General features: G+C 34.4%; 1 protein-coding gene across 1 annotated transcript; it reads right to left on the bottom strand.

Moving 5' to 3' along the window:
* Positions 1-724: 724 nt before the first annotated feature.
* LOC112018285 (UDP-glycosyltransferase 91A1) lies at positions 725-2,439 on the bottom strand. The gene has a single exon (XM_024050799.2). The coding sequence runs from the start codon at positions 2,342-2,344 to the stop codon at positions 911-913; it is 1,434 nt and encodes a 477-aa protein (XP_023906567.2). The 5' UTR covers positions 2,345-2,439; the 3' UTR covers positions 725-910.
* Between the last annotated feature and the right edge of the window lie 10,041 nt (positions 2,440-12,480).

A 12,480-nucleotide genomic window follows, 5' to 3' on the forward strand; every position in this document is an offset into this window, starting at 1 on the left:
TCTTGTTCTCCAAGTGATATATGGCATTATATGATTAGCCAAAGTATTCTAATTTAAAATAACACATGGTAGTATTTAATTTGACTGCTTATGTCAGGTTAAAATCAAAATATCAATATGTGTCGACGTGTGATTAGCCCTTATGTATTCTTTGCAATTTTATTTAGAAACACTTGGAATATTTCCATTGGTCTTTAAATAATGCCAGTGAGACCCACTAAATAGAATATACCGCTTTGTGATTTCTTGCAAAATTTTCACTTCTACACTGTAACTAACTACAAACAACCTTATTATTTACAAACGTATGACACTAAAGTACTACAAGGAAGTAAATAACATTCCAACTACTAGCTTAATAGGCTGCTAGCTCACAAGGATGCAAGGCATGTCTTAAGCTGTTGTATCACTCACTCTGAGAAAGAAAATGTTAGAATGTAAACTATTTCACAATATTTTTTACAAACCGTTAATGTTGTGAATTTTATCCTAACAAATGGTGGTGGAATGTATGGTTGTAAGTTCAACATCCATTGGATCTGTATATCATTAAACTTATGAAATCATCAAAAAGAAAAGGAGGAAAACAATCTACATGCAATTTGCAACTACAACACAAATTTTAGGAGATCCACTAGTCTTTTTATGAGTAACACAAAAAGAATCCGCTACAAGGTCCTCACCATCTCCTGCAACCTCATTTTTTATGCAAATACACTTGAAATGGAAAACAAACCCACTCGTAATTGAAACGCATACGAGTGATGAGATAAATAAACATTGAAACAAACGTACAGTTACCACCAGTTATTTAACATAAAGAAAGGAAGATAATTATTGAAGTTTTTGAGATCTTCGCCCATTGGTGGCTACTGGTTAGAAATTATTCAACTGCAAAGGTTTTCACTTTTCAGATCCCATTTTGGAGACGACGATGGGTTTTTAGGTAGTCAAGGAAACTATCCAAGTACTTATCCTGACTCTTCTTGTCTCCAAACAGTCCCTTCATCTCCTTAGCCTTGTCCCTATACATCTTCCCCTCTTCCTCTACTATCACTAGCCTTAGAGACTTTGCCACCGAGTCCCTAGTAAAGGAACCATCCTTCTCGTTCCTCGGTATCAAATACCCAATATTTTTTTCTTCCAAAAGCTTAGCATTAATTCCTTGGTCTGCATAAAAGGTTAAGATTATGAGAGGTCTCTCAAACTGAAGTGCCTCCACCACGGAGCTCCAACCGGAGTGAGTCAAGAAGCCACCCACAGAGTCATGAGCTAAAATCTTAAGCTGTGGTGCCCAACTCGTACAAACCACCCCTTGTCCTTTGGTTCGCTCCTCAAACCCCTCTGGCAACTCAATCAACCCAGTATCAGCTGTCCCACATCGAGTTCTTAGTACCCAAAAAAAGGGTACCTTTGACTGTTCCAACCCAAGAGCTATCTCGGTGAGTTCCTCTTGAGTAGACTTTGCCTCGCTCCCAAATGCTACGTACACTACCGAACTTTTGGCTTGCTTGTCCAACCACTCTTTCATCCACAGCCAAGTTTCGATTTCGTTGTCCCTGCTGTCGTGCACTGTAGTGGGAAGTTGACCAACCGGAATAACCGGTTTCCGATGAAGATCCTCCTGCAGTTGTAGCCACTCTGGCTCGAGCTCCATGCAGCTTCTCACAACCATTATGTCACAGCCGTCCATCACTTCCACGAAACGATAAAAATCCGTCACGTTTGACTCCTCGCAGTTTATACCGCCATTAAATATTTTCATAACCTCAAAGAACCGAAGTGCCACCGTGGTTGGGAATGGGACCCACTTGGGTGGCGAACCATAGTCCTCGGGGTTCTTGCGCTCACTAAAATAGGCTTTTGGCCCAATGAAGCTTAGCGTGGCGGCAATGAATATGCTGAAGAAAGCGTTTGGGATGCCTAGTTTGCGGGCAATACCTGGCAACCAGTAAGGAACAAAGTCGTAGAGAACCCAGTCTGGCTTTGACTCTTGTAAGAACTGAGTCATGGAGTCTTGGAGAGCATCGTAGGCCTTCTTGAGGTACGGGACCTTGTTTAATGGGACATCATTGGTGGCTTCAGCATTGTCTGGGAGGTTGTCCACGTGAGGTAATGGAAGCTTAACCAAGTCTATGAGGGGAGCCAAATTGGGAGGGAGTTTTGGGAGGCGATCAATGTTTCGTGGGGTGGATATGAAGGAAATGCGATGACCCTTTTGAGCAATGAGCTTGGCGAGCTCTAGGTAGGGGATCATGTGGCCAAAGGCTAGCCATGGGAAAAGGGCTATGTGAAGCTTCTTGTCTTTGGGCATGGAAAGGCAAGGCACTGAAATGGAATCCATGGTTGGATATCAATATTTGACAAGAAATCTGAATGAAGATCGGGCTACTTTTATAATTGCTCCCTTATTGGTTACAGTTTATGGTTGGGGGTGCTACTTTTACACAGTGTATTTTTATAAACCGAAAAAGACAAAAAGACTATTTATGTAAGTTACTTGATGTTGTTGAAGGTGGTGGGGTTGAGGTTCTTTATGCTGCTTACTCTCCAAGCAGAAGCCAGCGTTGCTGTCATTCTGGTCAGGTAATCACAAATAATTCTAGCACCATACCACATGTATAGGAACGTATCCCCACGCAAATTTTTTAATGAGGAGCACTCATTAATTATTTATTTTTTAAAAAAAATTTATGAAAAATTAAAAAATTGTCAAATTAATGAATTAATTTTTCTTTTTTTTCATAAAATATTTTTTAAAATAAATTATTAAAATGAATTAATTTTTCTTTTTTTTTCATAAAATATTTTTTAAAATAAATTATTAATATATATCTTAAGGACACAAGTTAGTAAATCTCAAAATATATATATATATATTACACACACGGCGGCACACAATAACACAAATGCTCAAGCACGCGAGTGTTGGCACAGAAATATATTATTTGGCTCCAATCTTTATATTGCCACATTTGATAATAGATTCATTTATGTGAATTTTTTTTCTTTCATTGCTATTAATATAGGGTGCGGTTTCTGTCCAGTGGCCAGTGCCACTAGACACGTTGGATACGCGACACGTGTCCAGTTTTGGACACGTGTCGCATATCCAACACGTCTAGTGGCCACTGGACAGAAGCCAAGTCCATTAATATAAACTTATAAAGTATTCAGTTGCAACAATTTTAAAACTATATTATGAATATTTATGGATCTGCAACTCTGAGTTTTAGACTTGAAATAATATTAGATTCTAGAGATTATAATTTCATTGGTTACAAGATCTCATTACATTATTATACACTTTTTATGCAAAATAATAAATTATTACATATAGAATATGTCTTTTTAAGGAAAACAAAATTGAAATGGGACAGTAATTTCTTTTCTTTTCTTTTTTCCCTTTGATAGGAATGCACGCTTTTATATTATTTGTCCTTAACATTGTTTCTTTTTTCAAGTGAAAAAATTTAATAGTATTTGATTATAAAATAGGAAATTACTCTCTTTTCTTAAAATAAATTTAGATATTTATAAAAAAGGCTAACTATGTTATAAAATTTTAATTAAATAAGAAATAGTCACTTGTCGTAAAGAAAAGAAAATCACTTAACGAAATCACGACCTCTAAATCTAATTTTTATTATATTAGTATTAATATTAAGGTAATTATTAGGTACTCTCGGAATACCATAAATGCGTATTCACTCCTCTCACATAATCATAGGTCCCACTGATTAAATTTATGGTGGGATTCACAATTCAAGTAAGATGAGAGAATACACATTTATAGTACTCCCGAAGTATTCAATAATTTCTCATTAATATTGTATACAATGCTGAAGATAATTGATATGCATGCTCTTATAAAATTGCTTCCTATTATTATTATTATTAGGGTTGTGTTAACAGGCACCGTAAGGTGCCCGTTAACATCAACTTTTTGCAGCTTTTTATAGTATTAATTTACTTTTTGCAGCTTTTTATTGTTTTTGATAATTTTTTAATAGTTTTTTTTTATCATTTTTTACTATTTTTAATAAATTTTTATCCTTTTTATTATTAGCACAATCCGAAAATCTTAACAAGCACCGCACGTGCTTGTTAACATTTTCTTTACTATTATTATTAAATTTAAAGGAAATTCTTTATTGTTGGGCAAACAAAAAGGGAAGGGCCCTGCGACCATCTCCACGTTCAGAGATGGGAACGGTAAAAAAAAAAAAAAAAAAAGAAGATGCCATTGCTGTTGCTAGCAGTAGCCACAACAGGAAAAGAAATGGTATATAAAAGGGAAAGATTTCGAGAGTCTGATATCTGTTATCCACAATCATAGTAATGGACAAATGGAGGGAAAGGTTCAGATTTTGCTTTGTTCAATCACATTATGAGATTCGTCTCCTCCTACAAATACAATGATAGACTGTGACTGTCTTTAGAGCTTTGAACCTGAGCACTTTTGACGTATATTGCAGAATGCATATGGTGGGTTGGCTTGGGGTCCCCTTTAAAGTTGCTATCTAATTATCCACCTAAAAAGACGATAGTGTTATGATGCATCATGCATGGTACCAAGTTGGTTTTGCCGAGTCAAGTTCTCAACCCCTTTCTCTCAGGCTCACACTTTACCAAATCTATTAACATTAATATTTTGTAAATTTCCCCATAAATTATGGTTTTGTAAAAAGATTATAAAATATTTTGAGCATTTTTTTAATATAATATCTCTCGCAATATGTAAATTTCATATGACGTGAAATTTTTTAAAATGACAGCCTTTTAATTTTATTTATTGATAAATATTGGTCTGTCTTGGAGGTTGTGCACATGGATTAATGGAAGCTTCACCAAGTCTGGCCAAAATGGCCAAATCCTACTGTTGGCTGAAATTTTTAATAATCTACTACTGTTTTGAAAATATTGAAAATATTTAGAAATGTATTACTCTTTTGGAACTCGAGTTTATAAAATTTGTATTTGCCACATAACTTGAGTTTTTTGGCCAAATACCATTGTTGGCCAAAATTTTTAGTAATTTACTACTGTTTTAAAAATATTTAGAAATGTATTACTCTTTTGGAACTCAATTTTGTGAAACTTATATTTGCTGTATAACTTGAGTTTCAAGAACTCGAATTTGATATAAATAGCACTTGCGCAATGTGTTACTCAAGTCTTTAAAACTTGAGTACCATGTAAGAAAGAAAATCTGTTTTCATGCGCTATGTAATTTGGGTCGGAAGTTGAAATTTTTTTCATTTTTTACGGAGGGGGTCTCTGACCCTCCAATCAGGTAGTCACATGAAAAAAGGAAGCTCCAGGACTTTGACAACATATTAATTTACCGGCACAGTTACACATTTGTTTTTTGTGAGGTTAGGGTTGTACTCTAAAATTTTGAGGCGTAAATGCATTTTTAGTTCCTACATTTTATATTTTTTATTTTATTTTAACCTCTATATTTTAATTTTACCACTTTTAGTCCCTAAACCAATTAACACGTGTTATTTTCATTATTTCCGTCAGTCAACATATGGAAATATCTAAGATAGCTAATAGGGAATTAAAATATTATTAAAAAAGCCACATCAGATAAAATAATATAAAAATTTTCTAATATTCTTATTTTTAAAAAAAAGAAAAGAAAAGAAAAGAATTAAATTAATTTTGTTTCTCCTTTTTTGGGAAGAACATGAAGAATCTAGAACATGTGTTCTTCCCCATCAATCATGTTCTTCATTTTCTTCCCGGCAAACCTTGCCCAGAAATTTAAAAAATCAATATTTTTTTTCTCTTTTCTTGTATTTCCTTAGCAATGAAACCCATAAAATTAGTCAGATTTACAAACTCAAAGACATGCCCACAGATTTACAAAACACAAAGACATTCAACAATTACTCTGTCACTCTTTCACATTCCCATTACAAACACAAAGACCTTCAATGATTCAAAATACCTTCAACAAACCCAAAGTCCTTACACACCTTAATCCAAATTTACAGACCCAAGCAAACCCAAAAAAGCAAAAACCCAATCTAACTGTCTAGATTGAAGATAGAGAAAGGAGATAGATCTGAGTGTGTTCAGATCAAGGAGAGAGAACCAGGATGACTATGGTTGGCCATGGAGGCTTGGGTTGGAGGAGAGATGGTGAGAGAGAGAGAAAGAAGATTCTAGAGAAGATGAGGAAAAACGGCTGTGTACAACAACAACAACAACAACAACCACCACCACCACTGTGTACAACAGCTTCTTCTTCTTTTCAAACGAAACTCCTCGAACCCTACATTGTTCGATACCAATTTCGAGAAATTGAGGTAGTTCTTCTCTAAATTTGGCAAGATCGAGACTGGACCGATTGGATCTGACCCACCACCGAGCTTTGCTGTCACTGGCCCTATGTCGCACCGTCACCAGCCATACCGCCGCTAGCAACCGATCACAGCATCTCTCTAACCCAAATCAAGCCAATCTCAACCTCTTTCTATCTCAAACCCATCGCACCCGACTTCACAAACCTCACCACCAACGGCTTTGTCATTTCAGCAATGGATTTAAAGAGAGATCTCACCTTCAGTCAGCCCATAGAAAGAGAGCTTGAGAGATTCCAATTGTTATTTTGGGTAAATTTGGGTTTGTAATGAGAATGTGAATGTGAAAGGACTGTAAATTTGGGTGTTTTATTGTTTTATTTGATGTGGCTTTTTTAATAATATTTGAATTCCTCCGTTAGCTATCTCAAATATTTCAGTTTGTTGACTGACAAAAAGGACGAAAATAATACACGTTAATTGGTACTAAAAGTGATAAAATTAAAATATAGGGACTAAAATGAAAAAAAGCCAAAATGTAGTGACTAAAAGTGCATTTACTCCAATTTTTGAAGAGCAACCTTCCATAAAATTGGTTTGCATGCGCTATGTAAATAGTATCTTTGAAAATTTTAAAAAGACAAAACTGCTAAGTCCTGCAATAGAGCCCAGTTCTAGAAAGGCATTAGGCAAACAGTGCAAAATTTTATTTACAAGAAACTTGAGTTTATGAAATTTGAGTTTCATGCCTATTTTAATTAAACAAATTCTAGGTTAGTGGCATTTTTAATGGAACTTAAGTTACATCTAAAACTTGAGTTTCACAAACTCGAGTTTAAAAAAGATAAAACAGTGGTAGATTGCTAAAAATTTTGGCCAACAAGTATTTGGCCATTTTTGCCCACCAAGTCTATGAGGGAATAGTAAACACCCTTACTTTGGGGGGTGGGGGATAATAATAATAATAATAATAATAATAATAATAATAATAATAATAATATATATATATATATACACGATGCTCAGGGGGACCATGTATCAATACTTGGTGTAGCCTTGGGGAATATTGCTGCTGAACAGCCTTTAGGAGGTGGGAACCAGTTCCAATGCCACAACTATCACTCCCAACGAGACATCCACTTAGAAACAATAGAATTGGACCCCCATTTCCACTTATAATCACTAATAATCATGACACTCCCACTAACCTCACAATATAAATAAGAGACTAGGATGAGAAGTTAGGGGGTTAACAACTTTGGAGAGAAAACTGATACGAAAGAACGACCAAACTAAGAGAGAAAGGGGAGCGACTTGGTGAGAGAAGAATTTGTAGAAACAAGAGTAAATTTTGGGTCACCAAGAAAGGGACCACCTATAGTAGGAAATCCAAAACCCATAATACAAATAGATTGTAAGCCCAAGTAGAGGTTGAGCCCAATAACCATATTTTGGGTATCCACAATATAGATATATATATATATATTATTATTATTANTATTTGTATTATAGTAATACTAATTTATTGAACCAAATAATAAATTAATTTTTATTTGTACAAATTTAGACTTTAAAGTTAAAAAAAGAATCCACTTAAAATTTTCGCCTAAGGCCTCCAAAATTGCTAAGCCGGCCTTGGGCAGGTGGTGACAGTGGGAGATGTATGAGATATTATTCCCATATTCCTATAAGAGTAGTTTTAGGATTACAAGTTATTTCACAATTTTTTTACCACAACTCTAACAGGTAGACTGTAAATGGCTAATTGTCACTTACATTGTTACACATGGACCTACAATTTTTTTGTTTCATCAATCACATGCTGCTATGTCACAATTTTGATAAGAAGTTATGAAAAAATTTATGGTCCTAGACTTTTTACTTTTCCTTCCTATAATTTGTGGGAGTGTGACCTGTGAGCTAGGACAGCTACATTTAAGAAACTCGAGCCCACCACCTTCAATCAACGTCAAATAACACAAACTGCAACCAATGGAGCAATTATATAGCATCACATTCTTCCATGCTTGATAAGCTTTACAGTTTATATAGCAGATTAAGATCAGGTGATGCAATTCTTATGAATAGTTAGGCTTGATAGTCACTAAAAAAAAAAAAAAAAAAATTCAATCTCAACCATTAATTAAAAAAAAAAAGTGAAAAGTAAAAGTGAAAAAAGTAAAAAGTGAAAAAAAATATTATGAGAGAAGATTAGGTGAATTGCACCTAGTGCAATACGCTCGGTGCAATCCTTAAGTATTGCATCGGATCTTAATCCTTACATAACCATATTTCCATCAAAAAAATTTATCGCCTCTTGAAACTGCCTCCCAATTTGGCTTCTCATGATTGCAAATCTAGATATTTTTTCAAGATGATTATTAAAAATTTAAATTAGAAAAAGTCTAATAAAAATAAAAATAGAATATATCAACAATTTATTAAAAAAAATACTCAAATAAATGAATTTTTTAATGTCCTTTTACTAATAAAATTAAAAAACAAAAAGGAACCGATAAGAAATAAAGTGAGAATTGAGAATGCAAGAATAAGAATAATAAAGTGTGAGAGAGTTTTAACTAATTATAGAGAAGAGAAAAATGAGAGAGAGAGAGAGAGAGACTATTGTGACTGCGAGCCGAAATATCGAGGAGAGTAGAGTTGCTGCGAGCCTGTGACTGCAAAGTTGAGAAGCAAATGAGTTGCCAATGCCACCAAAGAGAACTCAAGTCTACAATATCTTTCTTGGTACTTTTTTCACGAAAAATGAAATTGTTAATTATTTTTATGGAATGAGTTGAATAAGTTATGAATCCAAATGATTAGGGTGTATTTTTTTTTTTTAGGGCTTTTGTTGGAAATTTTTTTTCATTTGTTATTGTTTGGGCTAATCTTATTATTGTTTGGCTTATTTTGCTATTGTTTGGGTGAATTTTTATTGTTGTTAATTTGGAAAATTTTTATTCTTATTATTTGGGCTTCTATTTTTATTTTTTGTTTAAGAGGTTAAGAATTATATTTGAGGGGTGAAGATTAATTTAAGAGATATGTTAGAGACATAGCAAAATGTGACAATAATTTCACAACATTCCTAAAATTTAGAATACCAAAAATTTAAATTAAAGATTTATGGTGGGTCCATGTGTGAATTAGCAAACTAATTTAGAAATATTGTGAAATTGTTGTGACATTTTATTATATTCTTAGCATTACCCTTATTTTTGTTAAACACAGATTCCAAGAAAACTCAAACAAAAGTATTCAATATAGACAAGCATATGCGTTAGTTTAAATATAATTATATATATGTGTGTGTGTGTGTGTGTGTGTGTGTGTGTGTGTGTGTGTGTGTGTGGGGGGGGGGGGGGTACTGGATCCCAGAGCCCTTTGGGCCTTTGACCTCAGCCCTTTGGTGTGGTCCCTAGCCCCGACCCCTTGAACGAGGTAGGGCCCCAAGCTCACTAAGCCATGGGCCCATGCCTTATGTTGCGATGCTTGACCCAAGGCACATTAAGCTTATAATCTTGGCCCAGACACACCTCGGGATGCAATTTGGGCCTTGCCTGGTCAACTGCATCTCGGTAGGGAACACGATTGCTCAGGGTTGATATAATATACATCAAATAATTAATTGATGTGATAATTTATAATAATTGATAAAGTAAGAGTCTGCATTAAAAAAATGTGATAACTTATTAATTAGTATGGGGTCGTGTGGGGGCCAACTTAGTTTAGGCCTTGTGATGTGTTGGGGCTCGTGGACAAGACTGCACAGTGCTATGTGCATTGTACAGTCTTATCCTATCAAGTTATGTGCACTATTATTGTGCAGTATACTGGATTTTAAGATACAATGTGACTTTTTTAATGCATTTTATTGACCAATAAAAATACCTAAAATATTTTTTTTTGTAATTAAAATATATAAATAAATATATTATATATATAAATTTTTTTTTTTACAAGTGGGGCCTTTTTTTATTTGGGGGCCTTAAGCAATTGCATCAATTGCTTATATGGTTCAGCTGGCTCTGCACCTGCCTAACATAAAACACAATAATAAAAAAATAAAAAATTAGGTAATATTGAACTCAAATACCTGTTCTAATTTAATTTAATTGTATTTAGAAAATATAATATGTATTGATAAATGCATCTAGGTCTTTAAATTCAATTAATTAGAAAACATAACGTACCGAATCGAAGGAGTACCATACCTAACTTTTACAAAAAGACAATTAATCCAAGCAGGTAACACCTGTCAGGCTGTTAGCATGGCCGAAGGCAAGGGCTTTTACAGCAACTACCCATGACATTGATACAATAAATAGGGTAAATTACAGCACCTTGAGGTTTTGGGGAATACAAAGCACATCCAAAGGTTTTCAAAAATGACCAAGTTGGTCCTTAAACACTAACACCGTTTGTGCACCGTGTATTAAACTATTTTATTTCATTTCTTGGCTCTCTCTCTCTCTCTCTCTTCGTTCTCTCTTCCTTCACACCAGAAAATGCCTCTCTCTCCCTCAAGCTTAAGTCAAAGCCATAAGGTTTCAGACTCAGTAAGGACAACAAACTCCACCACCAAAAAGGTTTCGTGCTGATTTACCCACAAACCCACGCTATATGTTGCCGTTTAAAGCTGGGTGCTTAGGTTTGGATCTCAGAGGATGGTGGCTGGGTTGGTCACGATTTAGGAGAATGGTGGCTAGGTGGGTCGCGATCTAGGGTGGTGGACGACTGTTTCTGGGTCATGATAAGTGGTGGGCGGCAGTTGCAAGGTCACAATCAGGTGGAACTCGCCGTTGTGGGTGTGAGTTTTTTTTTTTTTTTTTTTTTTTAATTTGATTTGGGTTTGAGGTGTAAATCATGTGATGTTGGATGTTTGGAACTATTTGGGTTTGAGGAGGATGAGTGGGTAGTGATTTGTGGTGCTGATGTGGATGGTCACACGATGCTCACTGCTGTATGTCTGGGTTTTGTTTTGAATTTTTTTTTACTTGGGTCTTTTTGAGATGTGATGTTGGATGGTGGATTGGTTGAGTTGATCTATGTTTGGTTGTCTTGTGTGATGCTGAATCTAATTGGGTTGATCTTGGTTTGATCATTTGATGTAGTGAGATTTTTGTTTTTGAATGTTCTGTAAATTTTTTTCCCAAATGAGACTATATGGTTTTGGAAAATTGATACACTGGTTTAGTGAGATTTTTTTTTAGAATGGTTCTTAAATACATGGTCGTGAATGTCCTTTGGATATATTGGTTTGAGCTTGCGAGTAAGTGAGAGAGAGGGTTTATGTTATGGGCAAAGAACAGAGTGAAAGAAATAAATAATATAAATGAAATAAAACAAATTTTGGGAGAGTGAACAAACAGCAATACACGCCGTTAGTGTTTTAGGACCAAATTGGTCATTTTCAAAAATCTTTCGATGTTCTTGATATTACATTATGGTAATTTACTCCAATAAATAATAAAAAACTATATACATTATGGTAATCTAAAAACAATTTATTATATTTATAAATTTTAATGAATATACAAAATATATCTTTTTCCCCATTATATATATATATATATATCTTTTTTTAGATAGAAATCATACTCTAGTATGATATAAGAGTATGTGTATAAAGTTTCTTTCTATGGAGATTTGAATTCAGATCCTTATCCTTTATCTTACAAGAATTTGTTTTAATAAAGTGAACATCACTTTAAGGGTGTGAGATGGTTATTGCCTCCTAATTTGCTAGTAGATGTAATGTTTAGTTGTTAGGATATAATAAATGTTGATGTAAGAAGGGTCAATAGCCACTTCTTTTAAAGATTACTATACTGAACGATCAACTTACAGGATTGACCTAAAAAGATATTTTTACAGGACAAATATGGTTGATCTAGTACACCTTTTTTGGTCCCGTAAAGACCATCCACATCTTTGAAGAAAAAGATGGAAAAACTTTATCAATGATTAAAGTATGCCCAGAAGCTTGCAGGACACAATTTATTGAGGTGGATTTGAATTCATTAACAATGAGAACTATTCAGCTATTATGATATACAAAGACTTTCAGAATTGTGGTAATTGGCATGTATTAGTAATTATGGACGGCATAACAGCACCGGAAAGAAGTCTCAATGGACAGCTACAACCTTCACATGTAAAG

The sequence above is a fragment of the Quercus suber genome, unplaced genomic scaffold, assembly GCF_002906115.3.
Source record: "Quercus suber isolate HL8 unplaced genomic scaffold, Cork oak 2.0 scaffold_75, whole genome shotgun sequence".
Lineage (NCBI taxonomy): Eukaryota > Viridiplantae > Streptophyta > Magnoliopsida > Fagales > Fagaceae > Quercus > Quercus suber.